At 36.4% G+C, this 25,712-nt stretch overlaps 1 protein-coding gene across 1 annotated transcript in view; it reads right to left on the bottom strand.

The window, feature by feature from the left end:
• Positions 1-25,712, bottom strand: part of galntl6 (polypeptide N-acetylgalactosaminyltransferase like 6) — a 271,655-nt gene that overhangs the window by 51,727 nt on the left and 194,216 nt on the right. The window contains exon 6 of the mRNA XM_079812186.1: positions 6,358-6,543. Coding sequence (XP_079668312.1) covers positions 6,358-6,543 — 186 coding nt within the window. The remainder of the gene's footprint in view (positions 1-6,357; positions 6,544-25,712) is intronic.

Genomic DNA, 25,712 nt, shown 5'->3' with positions numbered 1-25,712 from the left:
AATTGGAATTTGTCTGCATACGAAAAAGAGTATGTGACAAAACAGTGGCTGATTTCGCCCCCTGTCCCCGCAGAGATATGTGCATGCCACTGTGACAAAAGAAGTATGTTCAAATTCACAGTACTCATTAAAGTATAGGCAAAAAGGACTTGTATGACCTACTTAAGGCGAGATTCTGAAGCGTGCATACACCTTACTATACCATGAGGCCACAGGAGAGGATTTGTGAATGGCAGTGAAGTGATGTAACTGACGCTGGTAGGTCACATGATAATGACAACATAGCGAATGTAGTAACATATGTCCAGATTACATTCATTGGTGAGTCTATTCCAAGTCATGTTCAGGTTTATGTTCATTTTATGTTCTTGACGGAGGGTGTGTCTAAAGCTTGGTGTTCATGCCACCATCATAGTAACAACAGCCAATCACATTACTTTATACATATTTATACTCATGTGAAACAAGAAGTCATATACAAATGGTCGGATGATAAAGAATTATCATTTTGAAGAGTATCACATGCATTTTTTGTCAGGATTCTTTGATGAATAGAACGTTCAAAAGAACTGCATTTAAACATTACATATAAAATATTTAAATATATATCATATAAAACATTTTGTAACATTACACATGCCTTTACTCTCACTTTTGATACATATAATGAATTCTTGTTGTATGAAGTATTAATTTCTTTCAAAAAGCAAACACTATCTAACTGACAGAAAAATATATAATAGTATATATAAGTATAGTTTATTTAAATAGTTTTTGTGTTTTAGTTAAATGGTTTTGTGATGCATGTATCCAGAGCACATAACTTTCTGTAACAGCCACAGCAGACAACAATCATTCCAATCTTACTAAAAACCGCAGAAATCATAATCTTATCATGAAAATCCAACATGTCCTCCAACCAATACGCCTATATAGGTCGTTTGTCCCTTCCCTGAAATACGACCCATAGGAGCGTTTACTAAAGTTCCACCCCTATCGACAACAGGACACTTTCATTTTAATTAATGAAATACGATCCATAGGAGCGTTTTCTAAAGGTGTGCCCCTATCGACAACAGGACACTTTCATTTTAATGATTTGTTTCCTTTTATTTGCGTCATATTTCGCGTTTTGCGTAGCTCAATTGATAGAGCATTGCAAAATACAACATCATGTAATCATGTGATCATGCAATCGTGGGTTCGATCCCAGGGAACACATGTGCTCATAAAGTGTATTTGCTCTATAAATCACTAGGTAGGTTAGGGGGTGGGGTATATGTAGTTGTTAATAAAAAAATGATTTCGCTAAATGGAAATATGAAAAATGGTGATAAAAAGTCCACACATTGCATTTAAATGAACACACATTTTGATTGGTAACGACATGCATACGTCATTTCATGAAGACATTATTTTTACGCCAGCTAGTGGGTGCATGACTTTTAAAGCGTAAATAAAGGTCATAATAAGGTGCTTGAAAAACGACCTTTAGAGTCGTTTTTTTTTTTTGGAGGACAGTCTGTGAAAATCATAGACATTCTATGTTAATAACTGTAATTCAAATGTTATTTGGAAAAAAAAAAATCTAGTCTGATAGTGCTTAAGCTTCCATAAAAGGATCATTTCCTGGTACAACTTTGAGACCATTGCACCAAGCCATTTTAGAAAACTAGTAGTCTGTGGATTTACACTCCCTCAAAATAACCACCATTCATGACAGCAACACAGATTAAGACCAATAAGTAAGAACGTACAGTACTAGAGCATCCAAAAAAGGGCTAAACATTCTGTTCCTATTATACGCTTTGGAATACCACAGAGATATCTAGACAAAAACACATGAAATCTTTCTATCTATAGATAGGTTTTTGCAGGTGTATGGAAATATATAAAAAGGTATATATAAAAAGGCAGAGACTTTTTCCATTACGCCATTCACAATGCTTCATAGGAAAGGTTTGCTGCTGTGCTTTTTTTGACGTGTCTCTTGTTCTCATGGTAAAAGGGATTACTCTCTTCTCTTAGGATTGTGGGTAATGTAGTCTTTCCACCAGAAATTCTACTATTAACTCTTTGCTTCTCAATATCCCTCCTCGTTTCAAATGTATGTCAAATAACAACAACTGACAGTTGCAGAACTATATCAAAGCACAAGAAATGAAAGAAACAAACTGTAATACTATACAACAAATAAAAAGCTGTTAATAACTGGGAATAATTTGTTGTTGATAATAACTGGCAATATTAAATAAAATATGGACAAATGTGGTATTTTGTGGAGGTTGAAACTATTATATACAATATAAATAGTTATCTCTAATGTTCAAGAATCCCGATGTGCAAACTAAATCCAACAGTGTAGAGTCATCATTAATTGACGACGCTTTGAAGTGACTCTAAAGGGAGCGAGGATATATCATTTCACTTGATTCAATTCCTCAGTCCTTGCGTCTTTTCCTAGCTAGGAATGGAAACAAGGGTGCACAAATAAGAATTGAGAAGCACCCAATGCTTCCCTGCCATTGACAGAAACACGGCTTTCTGTGTTTTCATTGTTTTACGATATAAGACCTCTTCTGAAAGAGTACAGATTCTCCAGATCAAAAGACGTGAAGAAGAAGCTGAAAAAAATCAATAGCCTATCACTGATAAAAATGATTTTGTGGTGAAGTAAATACTACAGAAAAAAAAAAAAAAAAACGTTAGTTCAGGCAAGAAAAAGTAAGTAAATTCCATATAAGTACTCAATTCAAGCTTGTAGAAATTGAAGCGTAAACATCAGTATTATAAAATTAAGTAAAACTTTCTGATACTGGTGTTCCCATCATGCACTGGGGGTTGAATAATTAATAATTAATGAGGTTGATTTTTTGCTGTTTTCCAGCTGGATTTACAATGTTTGATCATTGCTTTTGTTGTTAGGTTTAGTACCTTGACATTTTGTGACATTTGGAGTTCATTTTCTGCTCAAAATGACACATTCATACTCATAAATGATCCATCGAATGTTACCGTCACTGTGTATTGTGTATCAAGTATTGAGGTCTCTGTGTTCAAGTGTCGCATTACTTCTATTAAATCGATATGGTATCTACACAATGTCTATTGTGTTATTTACTTAGAAATTTCTAACATACACTTTAAAAGTATGGTTTAATTCAGTGTTATATTTTTTAGTAAAATGTATTGCAAAGGAAACTTCAACTAAGTAGAAATTACTCAACCTTTTACTGGACAAGTTAAAATGACTTATTCTCTTTGTTAATTTTAACTTAGTTAAGTAGAGTTTACTTAATTCCATATGTGAAATTGACTTAAAAAATATGCGTACAAAAACTGGCCAAAGAAAAATGAAGTAATTCTTACTTATTGTTTTTTTTCTTCAGTGCAGGTGCATAAGTAAAATAACGTGATTATCAACATTAAACGGCATATAAATCAAAACTGCCTAATGTTACTGAATGAAATGTCGACACAGGACGAGCTACAGGACTGTGAAGCTTTGGGGGTGTTGATGAACTCAACACCTAAAACATCTACTCCATCTGTGTTTTGATCACTGTTTTGAATCCGATCTAGAGCCAATCCGTTTTTCTCAGCTTTTTGCTCAAGGTGTTGCTTTTTTATGAAACTTACCCACATTTAAGTGTTGATAAAAAAAAGAATGCACATGAAGCTAGAATTAAAGTTTTTTTTTTTCTAGCTAGGCTCTGTTCTTTCTTTTGATATATTGCATGGTCAGATATTCATACAACAAAATTGTTATGTATTCCCTAGTCCCGCATTCATTGGTCAAGGACCGCCCAAGAGAACGTTTGACTGACATGTAACGCAACCAATCACAGTTCGTTTTGTTCTGTGTCATGTTTAGGGTCGTGGAAATGTAAGTCGATGTCCCCCAATAACAGACTGGTGTGCATCTATAAATTATTCATACAAGAATGTTGTTCAAGTTTACTGCAACAATGGAGCTGCGAACTTCACATACTTTTGAAAATACAGCATTTATTTGATCCTGGTAAGCACTCATTTTCACAGTTGTAAACACAACGCCGTTCTTCTTCCACGAGGGGGTTTGGCGACACAGCATTTGTTTCTAGGTGGACCGTTAAGGAACGCAACACACTCTATCGCGGACATCCTGTAGAATTCAACCAATCAGATGACGACTTTGAAACTCCTGGGCTGTTTCTCAAAACCAAGTACACAAACTTCAGACTTGTGTCCTTGTTAGTTCAGACTTGCCAAGTTCGACTCAGGAGAACGAACTCCAGAGGAAGTCTGGTAATTCTGCAAACGGAACAGCAGTGTTCTTGATAGCGTCACTCAGCTCGCTCTGGCTACGCCGGTTATCTCTGTATGTATCTGAGGCTACAATAAAACAAAATATGTTATAAAACACCACTCTGCCTCTTTTCGTTTACATAAAAAAAAAAAAAAACCTCAAACATATTAATAGCCACACAAATGTAGTTCAGGCAACGCAATATTTATAACAAAACAAAATATAAAACACAATCCTGCCTCTTTTCGTTTACATTAAAAAAAATTATAGATTCATGAGACCAAAGATCGCCCATTAGATATACACAAGACAAATTATATCTCATGTTTAACCACTACAGAGACATCAGAGTCAGCGGCAAGCGTCAAAAGGACTAGCCGAGGAAAGGCTGCTCTTGAACACGTTAATGGTCGACTGGATCTTACTACTCCGAAAACGGCAGATAAAAATTTCAAATAGGTGCTCTCTTTATAAATAAACCACAGATTTGAGCTTTAAGCAAGTACATTCTCGCCTGAAAAAGTCTTAAAACTACATTTCGTGACACAATAAGTGAAGTGTTTCCAGATAAGTGTGCCATATGCATCAGACGTTCAGTCAGCGTGGGCGTGACGTCTGAGGCTGAGACTATGTATTCCCTGGCTTTGTGTTTCGTGTGTTTTGTTAATTGGACTTTTAGTTTGCATTTTACCCTGTTTCTGTTACCCTGCCATTTTTGTAGTCCTTTTGTAGTTTTTTGTTGATTAGTTCTGAGATCATTACCAGGTGTGTCTTGTTTGCCTATTACCCCTCTAGTATTTAAACCCCAGTGTTTCTTGTGTTCCTTGTCGAGTCATGTCCTACACAGATGTATGTTTGGTGCTACTCATTCTGTTGTGGTTTTGTTATGTTTATTTTGTTATTAAACTCTTTTGCGTATGCATTCAGCTCTCCCTTTGTTTTTTGAGTCCACCCATCATTACAAAAATATTCCGTGGGCCATGAAAATTTTGTGAAAATTATCAAAATGGTGGAGGCTGGCAACTTTTTTTGAAAAAAATTAAACTTTTATTTTTAAAATGACACTAACCTTGTAGCTTTTAAAGAGGCACATATCACTGTGTAACAACCTCAGATCTCTTAAAGGTTGTAAAAAATAAATTTCTCTACAGGAGGACATTAATGGGATTTTCGCATCCCAACTATCGCATTCCATAATGGCTGGAGAGTTCTGGACAAAACATATCATGCACCATTTGGGCTTGCATAAAAGTTTGTTTCTTTTGGTCATCACAGTTGAAAGGCATAAAACCTTGGCATATCTGGCCAACCATCGTTTATCAATAGTCTGTTTGCAGTCTGTCTGATGAGAAGAGAAATAGAAATGCAGCCCAGTCCTTCACATTACTGATCAGAGCCCTGTTTTTAACAGCCTGTGACACAGTACCTGCCATGCGCTTGTGCGGCAGCTCCACTCTAATCATACATGCCAGGTCGCATCCCAGCATGCCTCTCAAGGGCCATACACAGCACACTGTAACCAATTAGAACTCGCCGTGCTGTGCCCACGTCTCTGGGGCGACCGCCTGATGTTCAACCAAGCGAAGAAACAAACAGATCAAGCCTACTAAAAACTGAGCTGGTATCAGATCAATAAGTGTCGATAAGTGCAAAAACATTTGCTGAAGTAGGCATTTTAAAACATCTTATTACAGGGTCATGAACATCAAAAGCCATCTGGATTTGCAATGCTTATGCGGCGCAGTGGGGTACACTATAGATTCTATCCTCAATGAGTCTGAAAATAAGAAAGGTTTTTCTGTGATAAAAGGACCAAGCCACAGACAAGAAACAAGGAGATGGAGGATTCGTTTTGTTTTTTTAATCAACCAACTGCAGGGGGAAGGACTTTGAACGGGAAAAAGCAATTGAATTTTGAAATTGCTAGATTCAAAAGAGAAAGATAAGCACAAAGAACATTCCATGGGGTTTTTAGAGGCCTCTGTTTTCTCACAGTGACAGGCATAAAGAATAGAGAAATCTGAGCGACGTGCTGATGCCAGGGTAGGCAGTTTTTTATCTGGACTTACCGAGCAAGGGCGGCAGCCAGTTGATGTTGGCCTCACAGTGAGAATCCAGGAAAGCAAGTACCTCTCCTCTAGCCACCGAGGCTCCCAGCAGCCGTGTGCGGATCAGACCCTCACGCTTCTTGGTGCGCACGATACGAACCTTAGGAAATCTGGACATGTACTCCTCCAGATGTGCTTTTAGGTGATCTGAAAAAAAAGAGAGAGAAATTGTTACAAAGAATGCACCGGAAAAAAGTCTAGGTATGTGTTCTTTTAAAGGGAAAAGGAGGGAGATTGATTGTGTGTTGCAGTGCAGTGGTGCGGTAATTTAATCTCGGAATTGTTTCTCCATTCTCGCGGTCCCATTCAAAGGCATTAATGTTTAACACCCCATAAGATTCCACCGTTGTTAACACTTAAATGAATTGCTGAATGTCCTCGGTTTCTAGAATATTAATCAGGACAAACAGACCCAATGTTAATTCTTTTGCCTAACTTGCAGTGGTTCAGCATGTTGGAAATGAGTTTTCTTAACACAAAATTAACATGTAGACTCAACTCTATTTAACATAAATTGAAAACCTAGTGAAACACCCAGTGAATTGAGTGAGTGCCAATAAAATTAGATGTACGAGTAATTCAACTTTTGACGTTAGCGCGTTAAATATATCTATATTTTTCTTTACATGTAATATAGGATGTGCAGTAATTGCGCAGTAAACCAACATGGATCATATAAAAGAATATTTAATGGTCTCCATTTTTTCCCCTCAAAAACATAAAATAACATTTAATTTACTCTTCTAATCCGGTCAGATGCAAAGCATGCAAATCCACGGCCCTGTTTGAGTCAATGCAATAAAAAAAGATTCAAGTCATAACACAAATAGATTAAGTTGACTTCTATTATATCAATTTAAGTGTATTGAACACAGTGACATTAAGAATCAAGAATGGTTGCATTAGCACATTTAGATATATTTTACATCCAACATTGCTACCGCAATTCAGCTCTCAATGCAATATTTATCAGTTAGTATGTGCACATTCCAAAAACATCTTTAATTATGCTAACATGAGGTAAACACAAACGAAAAACGAAACAGATGGAAAAATAAGATTTTCTCACTGCCGGGTACTGGGTAATAGATTTGACCCCTTTCAGTGACATCACAAAGAAACAGCAAAGGCAGTCATTTCAAAAGCAAAAAAAAAAAGTCTTATCTTTCCACACATTACTGTTTGTTCATTTTCAGAAGCAGCAGGAGTTTGCTGCAGCTTGTCGACCGTTTGCACATTATTCAAATACAAAGCATTAATACCTACAGAAACTCAATCACCGCTTCCCAGCTGCTGTGTCTGTGCATGAGTGTGTGTGTGTCCATGTGACTTTGTGTGATTAGATGCTTTGGAGGTACCAAATACATGGGCTTTGGATTACCACCAATAACATAAATCCATTAGATGCAGCAGCCATGTTTTGATGGAAGGTTTAAACTGGATGGACCAGTAAATTTCTTCATTATATTAGAAAGCTGTGAAGCAGGCAACATTAAAGTTATATACTTAAAAACGATTCAAGCTTTGACTTTAAAGTTTGTGTGCTATGTTTGACTTCAAGAAGGAATAGTTTTCATTTTAAAGATTATATAATTCAATTCAAGAGTTTATTTGTCACATACACAGTTATATACACAATATACAACTGGCAGTGAAATGTAAACAGGTCCGCTCCATGGACAGTGCAAATAACAGTTACAAGAAATTAAATAGAAATAGAATAAAATTAGAATAAAAAGTATTAACATAAGTAGAATTATAAATAAATCAAGTAAAAGATAAAAATAGGAAATAAGATAAAAAAAAAATAAAAATATAAAAAAATATGTGGATATGATAAGTGAGATAAACTGTAGACTTAAAAATAAGTGGTTAACATAAAATATATAATATGTATATATAAAGAAGTATAATGTGCAAGGTTTATTACAGGTTGTTACGCAGTAACAATAGGGACGTAAAGTGCAGTGCAATTGCAGTATGTGGATGTTAATGTTAAAAGACTGTATGTTTATGTGTGTGCGGGGGTGAAGTGAGTCACGTGACTGAGTTCAGGAGTCTGATGGCCTGGGGGAAGAAACTCCTCCTGAGTCTTTCAGTCTTTGCCATCAGGCTACGGAAGCGCTTACCAGATGGCAGCAGGGTGAAGTGAGAGTTTGCAGGGTGATTAATGTCTCTGATGATTTTTTTCATCAAAAAAATAATTGTGCTTCCTGCTTCAAGAATTCAAATAAGAATGCAAATTACACAAACAATCTTTGAATCTAAACAGCTGATAGACCTTAATAGGGATGAGCATAAGAACTCCCCCAAAAAATAGTACTCGGAAATGACAAAGATGAACTGCATGTTTTTTTTTTTTATCATACACAAACATATCAAAAATATTTTTGTATTAAAATATTTTCAACTACTTACAATGTGTGCATAGTTACTGATTTATTTTCAATGTCTGATGGTCATGCCTTAATTTAAAGGTCCCATGGCATGACATTTTCATTTTATGAGGTATTTCAACATTAATATGAGTTCCCCTAGCCTGAATATTGTCCCCAAGTGGATAGAAATGTTGATCGGTGTAAACTGAGTTCTGGCTGTCTTTCTCTGCCCTTGAGAAAATGACAGGCCAGACTAGCCAATCCTGAAGTCTCCTGTTTTGATGTCCAAACTGGAACGGTTACCTCCCTTTCCTCCGCCCAGAGAATCTGGCACGCCCATGCAAACGCTCGAGAGATCATGGCTTGTGAACGAGTGAACGCTGGCAGTTTCTCAGTGTTTGGATGTACAAATGAAAACAGAAGTCTTTTTTCAGTTCCTTCTGATCTGTGATCAGTGATTTCTTATGTGTAGCTAATTATTTATTATTCGTGCACACACTGCGGCTTCTCTCTCTTTCCCGACTGAACAGTGTTTTCGTGTTTTCTATCTTGTGAGTCAGTGTTTTTGTACGTCCTCATCGCGTCTATCTGTTCTAAAATGTGCATACAGTCGTTTCTGCTCAACATCAACAGACTCACATCTCTTTAGAGATAAACCTCACGCCGAAGCTCGGGCTGCACTGACCGGTCGGCCCTGCACATCCCCGACCCCCAGTACTGCATCTGGCCCACAGCGCAGGCGCCTTACGCGGCGCGAGATTAAGCAGAAGGGGGGTAAGCGTGAGCATATCCGGGCTAGCCAGCTATCACCACAATAAAATGGATTACATTCGATTACTGCTGTTGTGTCTTTGTTTGCGCTGTGTACTCAATGCGCGTCACTGACGCTTTTCATATGATTGGAACATATCTAAAAATAATGCTATAATCAACACTTACTCGTAACTCGTTCATCTCAACAGCTGTAATGGTACATTGCATGTGTTACAAAGTTGGTAGAATAATGATGAAGACGGGCTAGGTGTGACTGGGACTCATGTTTATTCAGAACTCTCAGATACAAACACAAACTCACGCTGACAGCTCTCTCACAAATCAGTAGTTACTATAAATAACTTTGTAAGCAATTGCTCCGTCTCTGGTACATTAGTGATGTCCGGTTCTCGAACTAATCATTCTTTTGAACTGGTTCTTTTTAGTGAACCGAATCAGTTCACCAAATCGGACTGAATCGTTCTAAAGGGTTCGCGTCTCGAGTCAGCGCTGATCCATAATTTACTAAAGTTACTAACTTTCTGACATGAGTGACAGCTCCTCCGACTAGAAATAAACTAATAACCTGAAGTATATTCTAGTAACTACAACAGTTCACTGAACTGAGACGAGCTGAGAACTGATGTGAAGTGAACTCAGGTCCATCCGTCTCTCTGGCAGCAGCTCGTGCCTGGTAGACCTCGTTAAACCACGCCCCCTCCGCTCATTTCAAATGCAAAGATGTCAGCCAATTACAACAGTGGGCGTTTTTACTGAAGTCTCACAGCAGACACGCCTCTTGAAACAGAGCATTCAGCAGGGCAAACATCAGTATTGAAAAAATGCCTTTTATTTTTAAATTATGACATTTTATGATGTAAAAATCATACTAACAATATAAGTACACCTCAGGAAACATTATAAAATAATAGAAAAATGCAATGCCATGGGACCTTTAAATCTCTTTTTGTGCCATTTTACCTGTACACAAATCTTCCCAATAATTAGGCACATTTAAAGGAACACTCCACTTTTTTTGAAAATAGGCTCATTTTACAAGTCCCCTAGAGTTAAATAGTTGAGTTTTACCGTTTTTGAATCCATTCAGCCGATATTTGTATCTGGCGGTAGCACTTTTAGCATAGCTTAGCATACATCATTGATTCTAAACAGTCCATTAGCATCTCATTCAAAAAATGACCAAAGACACTTTCAATATTTTTCCTATTTAAAACTTGACTCTTCTACAGTTACATTGTGTGCTAAGACAAACTGAATATGAAAAGTTGCGATTTTCTACACCTATATGGCTAGGAACTACGTTCTCATTCCTGCGTAATAGTCGCGGATCTTCACGGCCGTACCATGGCTGCAGCGGCACAATGATTCGTTGGTATTCTGTGAAACATGGTGGTAGTATACACCTTCGACTTACTATCACAGCCCTTTACAACACACAGAACCATGGCTAATCACACAGGTAAATCCACAACACAATTTGTCGGCTGCAAGCCTGAAACTTTCTCTGCAACTACACGAACTTAGTGCCGGTCACATTGAAAGTTACCTAGCTGGGGGCTATTTTCAGGCGCTGTGTTACATCATTGCGCCGCTGCAGCCATGGTACGGCCGCGAAGATCCGCGACTATTACACAGGAATGAGAAAGTAGTTCCTAGCCATATAGGTGTAGAAAATCCCAACTTTTAATTTTCAGTTGCTCTTAGCACACGATGTAACTGTAGAAGAGTCAAGTTTTAAATAGGAAAAATATTGAAAGTGTCTTTGGTCATTTTTTGAATGAGATGCTAATGGACTGATTAGAATCAATGATGTATGCTAAGCTATGCTAAAAGTGCTACCGCCAGATACAAAGATCGGCTGAATGGATTCAAAAACGGTAAAACTCAACTATTTAACTCTAGGGGACTTGTAAAATGAGCCTATTTTCAAAAAAAGTGGAGTGTTCCTTTAACTCTTATATGTATGAATGTTTTGCCATTCATTACTACATATTCGGGCTTTAGTGACCTGGATCTAACACGGATTGATCTCTACCTTTTGCGATCAACATAAAAACTCCTGATATTAGAGTAACAATTACAGAAATAAAATCAAGCATATTTTGTTACCTTTTGGATCTTGGAAGGGTTCAGTTTGAGCAGATGTTTTATACCATTATCACTGTCTTCGTCAGAGCTCATTTCCCAGTACATTCAGCATCTGGCTCATATTCGCCATCTCAAACATACTATCTTCAAAATCAATATTTTGATCACTGACAGCTTCTTCACCAGATCCAAAATCAAGTGACAGTGACACTAATATTTGTACGTTGAGTTCTTGCTAATGAGGAGAAGGGTAGTTAATGATGTCCTGGGTCACTAAAGACCTGAGGTATGCGTTCAAGGGTTAGCATTTTTACATTTTAAGACCTTCCATCATGAACAAATACAAATGATTATATGTAATCTTAATAGTAATTATTAATATTGATGTGGTTTGTAATTGGTAAAAAGAATCAGAATATCGACTAAATTATGCACATGCGGGTATGCAGAAACAAAAAGTAAGGTTTAGGAAACCTGTCTGAAAAACGATAATTAATTTTACTTTAATCCTGAAAATATTAATGAATACATTTCCTTGTGTAAATATGTAGCACTGTAATCTTTTGCTTTTCCCTGTTGATTTAACACTGAGCATTTATTTAACAATAAGCCCAGTTCGACACACCATATTTACACATATGACGTCTACACACCTCCAGTGAACTCCAGAGAACACTCATTGTGTCAGAAATGCATCATCGACATATTTATTTTTAATATAGCCCCAAAAAGATTGGCAACTTAATGATAGTAGCTCTACAGACCCTCAGAGAGTTTCTGGTTTGTGTACTGAGAGCTCACTGCAGGCCCCCAATGCAATTATAAACAACCCAAACAGAGCAGGACATCTGTGATGAAAAATAAAAGAGTATATTAGCCGATGGGGAGACAGTATGTGGGGCGTTCATCTGGTGGACATCAAAAAGCAAAGTATGTATATGTGTGTGTGCTCGTTCCTCTTGTTCAGTACTTTCAGGCCAGAGGCCAAATTCACTTTAGGGAACCTGCAGACGCATCCTCACTGTCTACTAAACTCTGGCAAAGTCACCTGCCAGTGCATAAGTTGCATTCAGTCCCTTCTTTCTGTTTCTCTCCCTCTCCCCCTCTCTGTTCTTCTCAACTCCCAGGGTGTCTGGCCTTCAAACAAATGGCCCCAATAAAAGTGACAGCCTCAATATGAGTTGCCACTGCACTCTGATCCCACTGAGCTGAGGTGGGGAGGAGACTCGCAAAACTTTTCCAGGCTGCCGTTGTTAATGTAAGTGGCTCACAGAAGCGAAAGTGTCGGGTGGGTTTTCTCTCTCTCTTTTTCCATGTCCTACGAGCGCTTGATTAAACGAGGTCATAAATCATTGGTGCTGATGCGTGGCAGGCCGAGCGGTGGGGAAGGAAGTGACAAATAAACAGTTATGTGGAAAAGGCAAAGTTTCATATCCCGCTGGCATATGGCTGACAAGCCATGATGAAGGGCAGGCGCATTCTCTGCTTTGATGGTTTGCAGACAGACCTCTCTGGGCCACTACCTTCCCAACCTGGGTGGAAAATTTCATTTTTCTGTTTCCCTGGTGGTCTGTCATTAAGACAGATGGGCAAGGACCGTTTGCCCCATTCAAGGTTTTGATGGTTTTTCAGACAGACGCACGTCTTCCTGCACCATTCGCTTCATATCACATTCAAATCGACACTGGTGAGATGCGAGACTCTCTGAACAGTACTTCATTAGAGCTTGTTTCTTTGATATGAGAGCTACGGATGGGCTAAAATTACCATTGTCTCTGCAATTCAAACTTAATGAGCGAGAGATTCACACCAATGAGTCACTTGCTTTAATTGTTGCTGCGTTACTGCAGGAACTCGCTTAGAACGGTATTACGTTTTATTGGTGTGGTTGGTATTAGGCAGATAAAAGAATATCCCCTATTATTAGCTGACAGGCACAAAAGATAATAATTGCAGTTCAGACCATATGGTGTTCTTTGGTATCCTTTTTTGCAAATTGTCAAAGGACTTAGATTTAAATTGAGTTTCTAAGGTTATTTGGGGTGTGACATAATCTATAAAGTTGTAATAAACAGAAAATATCTAATAAGCTTTTCAAAGATGCCAGAAGAGTTCAAACTCCCAGTTAATTAGGAACATAAACATGTGTACAACAAAACAGTTGGATGCAAAAGACATTGTGTTCGTCTGTGGATGTTTGTGTGTTCTGTTCAATTACAAATGTTGTAGAAATGCTGCTGAGAAACTAATATAAAATGTAATATTATTAACCACATGCTTTTCCTCTACTGAAGCAGGTTTCTTTTGCTTTAGAATCCATTATTTTTGAATAAGTGGTTGCCATGTCCACATTTTCAATACTGTCTGTGATATTTTCAGTCATTTGTGATTACTGGCTAGGGACTTTTAAAAATCCAATATATATGTATATATATATATATATATATATATATATATATATATATATATATATATATATATATATATATATATATATATATATATATAACTGTTAGTTCCAGTCCTTGACTATGATTATACACTACTGTTCAAAGGTTTGGAATAGAGTTACTTTAAATTGTAATAATATTTCACAATATTACATTTTTTTTCTGTATTTTAATCAAATAAATGCAGCCTTGATGAGCATAACAGCATAGTTCTGTTAAATGCAAGGCCTGCAAAACCTAATTTTCAACCTTAAAAGTCAATAAAGCCGCATGTTACAGTTACTGTAAGGAAGTAATTTGCTTGTTTTCTACCTGATACATTACTTGGCTATATATCTTGCCACACTGCATCATTCAACAAGTATTCTTTCTTCGCTAGCTGTGATTTAGCTAGTGCAGGCTTGCCGTAATGGACTCATTACAGTGAATGAATTAGCTGCTTTGTCTCTGCACGCGTGTCGTTGGGCTTTAATGCTGCTGATGTTGTAGTCAGGATTCGTCTGTGGCCCCCAGAGAACATGTGCAGAGAATAACACATCCGTTAAGCACAGACACCTTGAGCGCTTCGTTGCCAGTGCCTTTATTCATAATATACGGTGTGTTTTTGAAGCCTGCCGTTGGCCAGTGTGTGAATAAAAGTAAGCCACCCACCCCTCTTATTGCCCTGCTTGTTGGCTCCAATTTACTCAACCGCCGTTTTCCTCAGGGGGGAGATACGCACTCCCTTGAACCGTTCATAAATCCGTCTCTGCAGCTAGATCAATGTTCAGACTCAATCCCAATTTATTACATTGCCGTTGTAAAGATCAGAAAATGAGGCCTGTGCAGGAAGCCCAAAGGAATCCTGAACGCAGAACAAGGGAAATGTCTAACAATGCCTGACAATGCGGAGAATGATTTTGTTGTGGCAGTAAGCCTGTCTCAAATGTCGAGAGACATATGCTTCGTTCAGAGTATGGTCATCAAAGCAACAACAGCAAAAAAACTGTGCAACGCGTTCTCACTCCCAACTCATCTCATATTGATCGGCACTTTTTAACGCACAGGGTATCCCTTTAGCATCATTTTTTGACGCGCAGGGTACTCCATTGATTTCAATGTTCACATTTGGCGTCATACACAGATGCATTGGACCATGATGGGTCATTGGGTCATGATGAAATTATATATTGGGTTATGATTTTTGCCAATATAACATGTTGGAGTTTGATTCTCGATTTAATCAGAGAGCATAATTTTATTTACATCTACAGTATTTAATTTTTTATTTATGCTGTTTAGACACGTTTGAACACGTAACCCAACCCCATCCCTAAACCTACCCATTTGTGTATAATATGATATAAAACACACAATATAACAGGCAGATACAACTGCAAGCACAATTTAAATATTCCAAGTGTTCCGAGGCCAAACAATTGATTTGTGTGAAGGAAATCCCCAAAAGTGATCAGCGTCTCCATCCGCCGAAGATCATGCACACATTAAAAAAATGTAGCACGAAGAAATGTAACGTCAGATTTCATAGTGAAATTGCATTGGCTTTCGTATGTCTCATGACCAATTCCGTCATTACGCCAGCTTTGATTGTAAAATGTAATTGGCTCTTGTGTGTCTCGTGACCGATTGCATCATGCTAAAGAGTCTGTATCTTTTGAATGAGATATGACTGAGTGCTTTCACGGAGCGGCGGGATCATCATCATTTCAGGGATTAAAACAAAGATATTTTATGACTTCAGAAGACTTGGAATGCAACATGAGTCAACATGTTATACTGTTTTTGGACAGTTTTTGCAATTAATACCTGTAATTATACTTTTATTTGCCTGTTATGTGTTTTATATTGTTTAGAAGTAGGTATATGGTTTAGGAGTGGAGTTAGGTTTTCTAGTAGCCTATAAATATTTATAAAATCATGTCTACTTTTACAAATCCAAATAATTAAATGCGTCTTGAGCTGACGCATTGGGCAAACAACTGAAATCAACGGAGTACCCTGTGCGTCGAAAAATGACGCTAAAGGGATACCCTGTGCTTCAAAAATTGACGCCGAGGGGTCCTGACCAAGCGTCAATATGTGACGAGTTGGGTGTGAGAATGTGTTGAACTGTGAACCTTTCATTCAAAGCACTAATAGATAAACACCTAAAAACGACTTGAAGACAACTTTTAAGTGTTGTACCCCTACAACATCTGGCACAAACCTATTCAAATTGCATTTAAGATGCAACTAGCTAATTCATGGGCGTCGGAAGCAAAAAAAATGTGGGTGGGTCCTCAGAATTTTTTTACTGGAATAGATGCCAATTACATTAAGTACAAATATACAGCTTTACTTGGTAAACGTATAGGTCGGAAAGACAAAATTACGTAAATCGTCATATCATTGAGAGCGATAGTAGTGTAGGGGTAAGACGCACGGCATCTAATTTTGACACAAATCGACCCGCGGTTCGAGTCCTGCTTTCGCCGAAATTAATCTTCTCCGTTTTCCCATCACATATCAAATCGGAAAGGCATTTATTTTCAATACAAATTAAGAAAATATTAGAAAAGTGGAAATAAAGCGTCTAATATGTGTTTAATAATAAGTGTTTATCGATTAGGGGTAGGTAAACAGACATGTGCTGAATGTTAGAGACGATAAAAGTGAGTGGGTCCAATATCATTGATCGTAAAAAGTGTACGATCAATGATATATATACAATGGTTCCGACGCCCGTGAGCTAATTAAACCGTGAGTCTTACCTCAATTAAAATTAAAATTACCTCAATTAAATCAAAATTGGTATTAAACACAAAGTAAATAAGATTCACAACGTAATGTGTTATATAATTGTTTTTGAGCTCCTCATTAAAGCCATTAAAATGGTGTTCACTTTTACTTTAGAAAATTAATTATGTACCAGACAGTGTTAATTAGGACAGTTTAGTCATATTTTTTTTATCATTTTTTTTTTATGTATTCAATATTTCTTCATATTACATTCATTAATTTGAAAGTTTTACTCTGAGTAAAATGGCATCCAATTTCGAGTCCAATCAGAGAATTTTTGGGTGCAAAATTAAACCAATACATTTTATATTAAACGTAATAACATTTAACAAAACCGCATGCAAATGTCCTTTTTAGTGAGACTCAAGCTCCTGTCCCCATTCACTTCAGTTTAATTTCACATAGTATGATCGGATTATTTGGAACATATTCTTTCAAGAATTTTTTTTTCAGTAAATAACATTGTAAGTATAGATTTTACTACTATATCTTTCAGTGTCATTTTTTACACCATAGTTTCATCAGCTGTTTGTTTTAAATATAACTGTTCAGTTATCATTATGATGTCAATTTTCATCATTGTCAAAATAATCAAATGAAAATTCAACGTCAAGGTGATCCAAACCTGTAAGACTTACTTTCTTCTGTGGAACACAAAAAAAAGATGCTCTTACTGACACAAGGGTGAGTAAATGATAACAGGATTTTAACCTTTAGGTGAACTATCCATTTAACATTGGTAACAGATAAAAAAAAAATATTAATAATAATAAAAAACCTACTCAGCTGCTAACAATCAATATATATTTTCATGCAATAAATTGCAAAGGATGAAAGGACAAGGTCTTTGAGGGTATAATTACAACCAAACCTCTACTCAGTAGCAAGAATATTTCTGTCGCTAAAGGAAAGGTCTTTCATGCAACATTAAACATCTCAAATGGAGGAGGAGGGAAATAAAAGGAAGTTTTATTATTGTTCTGTATACCACTGACTGCTGAACAGAGTCAGAGACTCTGGGAAACAGAAGATCTCAGAGGTGAAAAGCTTATGTTGGGTTTTAAGGTTAAAGATAGACACTCACAACAGCCTGCTGTCTAGAGGATTCAGTGCGGGATTAGAGGACTCTGGGTAGAGTAGGCAGCAAATTCTGTTTAGGTACATAATCTACTATTTTAGAAAAAGTAATAGGCTGTCTTCTTGTATCATTCTCAACAAATTTCAAAGTCAAACACTTCTCAAACTTTAACACGGATATCTGAAGGTCAGAAAACTTAGACAACAACTGAATTGACCAACGATTCTTTGAGGAAGTGGAGGAATTGTGTGGGTAATGGCAGTTAAAGATGAGGCATATACTGATGTGCGAGGACAGCAATTGATATTCCTCTGGCAAAGTTTGCTGCGTAGGGTGTATAATAATTCAGTCGGCATGTGTTCCAGACAACATTTGCTATAGCCAAAGAACAAAGACCCGGCCTCAGTCATATTGATCCAGCAACTTTTTTGTTTGCCTGTGGATGAGAGCAACAGGAATAACTGTCTAGGTAAATTGAGGTGTGAATTCTCCATTGTAGTGACCAGCACCTCTTCCATGCACTCACTGCCATAGCCGGCCAATCAAAGGGCAGGTGGGTAATTGGCCAGGATATTGTTGGTGAGGCTAGGCAGTGGAGAGGTGAAGCCCCACCATTAGCCTCCCTCTAGTCCTCTCATAGAGCCCACATCACAGCGTCAGTTTGTTTTTCACTGAGGGGGAAATGCGGCCTCGCTCTGGACACGGCGGGATGCGTGCGCCTGCTATGGTCCCTCATTAATGGAGAGGTTGCATCTACGCGAGGCAGGTTTTGTTTGAAAGATACACCGGTCGCTCAATGCGGCTCTATTAAAAGAGACAAGGTCATTCATCTCGGTATGGCGCGGAAAGCACATCAAGAAACAATGAAGCACCACAGACGCTGATTACTAACACCAACATGCTCCATTCTCTGCGGTGGAAAGACGGAGAGCAAGACACATGTAAACTAGAATTAATGTCACTCTGCACATTAATATTGTGCACGGTGGATGTTTGAAAGAAAAGCAGACAATGACACGCTTCATTCTTCATTTTTTGTAACATCAAGGAAAAGCAGTAGCTATTCTTTCATCTATAGATGGAACAAATAACCCTCAACCCTAAATCAAACATTCATTGTAACTATAAAGTTTGTATTGAAATTGTTCTAAAACCAAACATGTGTGAACATTTCTTAGAAATATAGTTTTTTTCCTTATCTAGGCTTTATATGTATTTTAGAGATTCCGATTTCCAGTTTTTTTGTAGCTTAAGTGTGACCTGCTGATACCGATTTTTGCGATTCCGATTTTCTTTCAGAGAACTATTATTGACACCGTATCCATACAAAAATCTACTTTTCTGCAATTAAACATGTTATTTTCATACAAAAACAATTAAAAAGACAGTAATAAAACAAGAACAAATAAATGTCAATCAACAGCAAAAATAAATGCAATAGAATAAAGAGAGATATGAAATAAAGACAAATTATTAATTTGTTTACAATAATAGGGCCCTATGGAATGTGTTTTTAATAGAAAATCTGTGTTGTGTATTTTAGCTTTTTGATCAAATGAAGGCATAAAACAATAATTTATTTGTAATCAAATTAAATTTAAATAAACCCTTTCATTTTTGGCAAACAAAGTGCTGCATCAACATAATTATTGTATTGTTATTATTTTTTTGTAGTATTACTTTAAGACATGCATTATACTGTATAATAGTAATACAATAGTACATAGTACTTTACAATAGTAATATATTTCTGTTACAAGTTAAACCAAACGTTTATTTTGACGGGTTGTCGTGAAGAACTTGAAGTTTCTGTGTGTGTATATGATATGAAAATAGTTTTTCTCAAATTAAACTGTAAAATGCTCGTGAAGTGATTCTCAGAGCGGCTTTGGAGATGAAGTTCATCTGTTCATGTCGTCATATAGTAACACTGCGAGCATCACGCGTGCTTCAGAGTGTGTGTGGGAAATGAAACGTCTGCGCCATTCATTCACACAGAGTCACGCATACATGATTCATATTCAAATATTCTTCTTGCGGTTTAATATTCACAGACACTAAATCGCAATGTGATTTAGGTGTACTGACCTACTTTTGATTTATTCATCCAAATTTTGACAAATTCCGTGACATTCCGTGTTATACAATAAAGTATATATGACTGGATTCCATCTGTGTTTGTTGCATCGTGGAACCAGAGCGAATGCGACGAATGAGTGAGAGGACACGGGGTGTCAATTCGCAGATGGAGAGAAAGCACAGATGACGTTATTGCCTGTGATGCTGGCGACAAAAACTGGCTCGGAATCGGTAATCAGTAAGACTGAAAATCATCCGATTCCAATCCCTGGCCGGTCGACCGTTGCATCTCTAATGTATTTGAAAAACTGTTTAACAAAGATACATTTATTCAATTGATCAATCAATCAATCAATCAATCAATCAATCAATCAATCAATCAATCAATCAATCAATCAATCAATCAATCAATCAATCAATCAATCAATCAATCAATCAATCAATCAATCAATCAATCAATCAATCAATCAATCAATCAATCAATCAATCAATCAATCAATCAATCAACCAATCAATCAATCAATCAATCAAATGTGGTGTAACCCAACCCGTTCTCACTCCCAAGGCGTCAAATTCCGACGCATGGTCAAGTGCTTTCCACGTCACAATAAAGACGCTAAAGGTACCCCTAGGCGTCACTATATTGACGCGCCGAGTGCTCCATTCATTTCAATGAGAAACCTTTGGCGTCAGACACAGACGCGTTGGGCATGGGAAAGTTATCGTCATGATGATCATATATTGGGTTATGATTTTGCCATTATGACATGTTGGACTGTGATTCTCAATTTAATCAGCCAGCATCATTTTATTTACGCTATCTAGACACGTTTTAACATGTAACCCAACCCCATTCCATCCCTAAACCTACCCATTTGTGTGGTATAAAACGCAGATATAACAGGCAGAGTCGACTGCATGCACAATTTATTCAAAAAATACAAATATTCCGAGGCCAAGCGATTGATTTGTGTGAAGGAAATCCCCAAAAGCGATCAGCGTCTCCATCCGCAGAAGATCACAAACACATTCAATTTCAAATATTGCCGCCCGTTACGTCAGTTTTCATAGTGAAATTGCATTGGCTCTAGTATGTCTCGTGACCAATTGCGTCATTACGTCAGCTTTGATTGTAAAATGTCATTGGCTCTCGTGTGTCTTGTGACCGATTGCGTCATGCTAAAGAGGCGTGTGTATTATTTGAATGAGATATGAATGAGTGTGTTCACGGAGTGGCGGGATCATCATCTCAGCGATTAAAACATTAAGATCAACTCTGTTCTTTACATGAAGACATCGTGTGACTTCAGAAGACTTGGAATGCAACATGAGTTAATACTTTTATACTGTTTTTGGTCAGTTTTTGCAATAAATAGATGTGACTGTACTTCTATTTGCTTGTTATGTGTTTCTATATTGTTTAGGAGTGGGTAGGTTTAGGGTAGGAGTTGGGTTAGCTGCTCCAAAATATAAAAGTAACCTTTAAATATGAATAAAATATTAATAAATCATGTATGCTTTTACAAATGCAAAGAATAAAATGCGTCTTGATCTGACGCATTGGGTAAACAACTGAAATCAATGGAGCACTCAGCGCGTCAATATAGTGACGCCTAGGGGTGACTTTGGCGTCTTCTTTGTGACGCAGAAGGCACTTGACCATGCTTCGGATTTTGACGCCTTGGGAGTGAGAATGGGTTGTGTAACCATAAAAATCATTATTTAAAAAACATTTGTAATATATTTTGAGTTTTTTTTTATAATGCCAGTATTTTTTATTAATTACAATTTTATTGTAGATTATATTCATAATAAATAAATATCAAGTTTTGGGAAGTAGCACCACATTATATTTAACAACTTAATATACAGTATATACTAATAATTTCACCTGAAAAACACTCAAACCTAATGCAACATTGCACATACTGACAACTTTCCAAGTCCTGGCAATCCAGTGAAGCAGAACAGGTCTGGGCCTGGCCTGTTCCTGGATGGGAGACCCCCTGCTTGCTGATGGAAATTATGTTAGTGGGGCCAGCAGGGGGCATTCACTCATTCAATTTGAAGTTCAATGTTTCAGAGCAGTGAAAAGTTGTGGCCTTAAAGATGGGATGTGAAACTGAGTTCTGAACTCTCTTGCTGCTACTTCTGCATTTTTTTTTCCCCCTATGAAAATATCTCAATGCTTAAACATCCTTGACAGCAAAACTGTATCTTGAATAAATGTATTTTCTTATTCCATTGGCTGCTTTTTACGTTTTAAGCACAACATTCACAAGGGTTTATAAGAAAATGAAAATAAAACAAAAATATATTAATTATGAGTATGAATTTTTGGATAAACCGTGGTTTCTGCTGCCTACTGGATTGGAGTGTGAAGCACTGGATAGGCGCACAGTAGAGCATTTTTTTTAAAAATTGTATAATGTTTGGTTTTCCACCAAAACTGTTCAGAATACTTGTTAATATTTCTTTTTGTTGCATTATTAAGAATCTGCACTGTATTCTTAATAAAATTGCATTTAATTCACCCACACAGATATAATTTATGCCCTTTTGTGTTCCGTAGAAGAAAAAAAAGGTTAAGTAAATAATGAGAATTTTCCTTTTTTTGGATGAATGATTCCTTTAAAATTATATGAATGTTACAGCATTAGATAGCAAAATATCAAATCAAGTGGCATTTACTTTGAAGACAGCACAAGCACATATTCCATCTAACTATTTCACAGAAATAAATGTGTTAGGTTTTAAACTAGCTTGACACTTAATGCTAAAAATAATGTTTTGCCACAAAAACAATTAAACGCTCCAGATGTAACAGACTAACTGTAGACTGAACACTCTTCACCTCTGAACAACCTTTCAACAGGGACCATCTGTGGCATACAAGGAAGTGCTACAACAAAAAATGAGCTGTCAACATCCCAATTTAATGATGAGAGCAAGTGACGGGAGGTGATAGAGCACCATGAGAGCTGGAGGAGAATGAGATACAAATGATGGACAGGTCATTCTGCAGAGGAACAGTAAGGAATACATGTATATTTTTCTTTTTCACTGCCCATCCTTCTACGTTTGCAATAGTGACCTACATGTCAGAAGAAAAGAAAAAAAATATGGCATGATATAGATAGGTTTCAAAGTGGAGAGGAACAACTGCCACTAGAATATTGATATTAGATTGTGATGAGCCGACAGCAGAGACGTCAGACAGACATTGTGATTGGGGAGCGAAAGTGCATCTCACCAGCAATCGCAAGAGACGTTTAAAGCCCAATATGATCGGCTGGAGGATAATGACCTTGTGAGTCTCACCCTTTACTAGTCATTTGATTTGCACATCATGTTAAAACATTGGTTTTCTCCTGCCATATAAAGGCCTCTTAATGTCAGCAGAGCTCAATAATGGCATTTGTTAGATGGCAGTGAGTGCTGTTTGATGAACACTTATACATAGGGGGGCAGTTATTAAAACTAGAGAAACATTCAATCAATGAGCTGCCACAGCAGTGCTTTTATTCAAGTCTTATAGTACACTTATGCAAATTAGGATTAATAAGCACATTTGTCACCTATGACATGATGCATTTCAGAAGAGTTTTATGGGACGCACAGCCTTTGATCTCAATCAACCGCAAAATATATGGGAAGCATTTTCTGTTCTCTTTTATAATTTGATATGGCAATTTGCATTGCTATCCTTACTATGCTTGATTAGATGGTGCGTTGCATTTTATTATTTGCACTTAGCATTTTTCCCTGCAATCCGGTGATCTATTTTTATATCTTGTAACGGTATGAAATTTTCACGGTATGATAAATGTTTCAGAAAATGTCATGGTATACGGTGATCAATAAATTCTTATTATTATCATCATCAGTTAAAATTACTGTTACATTAAAAAATTAACCCTCTATGCACACCTTGGCAACATAATTGGCATTGGCTTCTACATTTTTTATTTTACTCACCAGACTGATATACAATTTAATTGATATAGTACTGTCAAATCGATTAATCGTGATTATGTTTACATAATGTGTTTTTTATATTTATATATAAAATTTTTATATATAATATACAATGATATAAATATATATACAGTATATACATGCAAATATTTCTTAAATATATACATGTATGTGTGTGTATTCAAATAAATATATATACAGTATATACATGCAAATATTTCTTAAATATATACATGTATGTGTGTGTATTCAAATAAATATATATACAGTATATACATGCAAATATTTCTTAAATATATACATGTATGTGTGTGTATTCAAATATACATAATGATTATACACAGTACACTATATATATATATATATATATATATATATATATATATATATATATATATATGAATATATATATATATATATATATATATATGAATATATATATATATATATATATATATATATATATATATATATATATATATATATATATATATATATATATATATATATATATATATATATATATATATATATATGAATATATATATATATATATATATGAATATATATATGGATTGTCATATACACTTATTAAGAGAAGTATTATTTGTCCTATTTTTTACCCAAAATATGGAGTGAGCACTGCTGTATTTATTTAATTAAAATCGCATCCTTTACGCTTCCATAATCGCACATAAGCCAAATCGCGATTGCGGTTCGATTTCAGTTAATCGTGCAGCCCTAATAATAATACTACTACTAATTCTACTAATAATAGATCATATTAATAGTTTGTATTATCGTTTTTAGTCGTTTGTATTTGTTTAACCTGTGCTAATGTTTTGTATAGGTGTTTTTTGTACACATTTTTTTTTTTTACACATTTTGTTTTGCACATTTTTATCTTGTTTTGTAAACTGTTTTATGTTCTGCAGAACAGGAACCTGCTGGAAATCAGTTTTTAAACTGAGTCAGGCCTGTTTAAATTGTACCTTAATGTTACTTTTTAACTTTTCCTGTATAATAAATTAAATTAATGAATGAATAATAACAATATACAACGCACTAAGGATTGATGAGTTGCTAGGTTCATGAATATTAATCACGTTGTCTGCATTCGCTCGAACTGATTTGCTGAAATCAAAACAGGGACGGTAATAGAGGAGCACCAGCCAATGAGATTGCCATTTGCTTATTAGTCCCGCCCACTACCGGAGAAAACACATATCTTCTGTTTGTTCTTAAAAGCTGAATAATTCCAAATTAACTCCGTTGTTTTGACAGGAAAATACAACAAAGAATATCGTTTACATGTAGCGTGTCGATTCTGCGTGGTATTTAAGACTCTCTCTCTTTGTGTGTGTGTGTGTGTGTGTGTGCTCTCAGCAAAGCAATGGCGAGTTGTGAGCCTTCACAATAGAGTTTATGGTACGTCAAATACAGGTACGCTGCACATCCGTTGAGCTGAACTGAAATAGACAGATCACTTGACAAAGTGTTCAGCGAGTGAAAATATATCTATGCTAAACTTATTCTTAGCCTCTAACACACATACTGGTGAGTCAAATCTAAGCATTTAGCCAATGGCTAATGATAGATATTATTTAAACCGAACTTTTATTTTGACGAGTTAAAGACCTTTGAGTTTCAGAGTGTGTTTGACAATGGTTTTTCTCAGATATGATGAAAAAAATCTCTAAACGTTCTCTCAGA

This window comes from Gobio gobio (assembly GCF_949357685.1).
Source record: "Gobio gobio genome assembly, chromosome: 3".
NCBI classification, from domain to species: Eukaryota; Metazoa; Chordata; class Actinopteri; order Cypriniformes; family Gobionidae; genus Gobio; species Gobio gobio.
The sequence above is the reverse complement of the archived record's forward strand: the minus strand, read 5'-3'. Positions and strand labels throughout refer to the sequence as shown.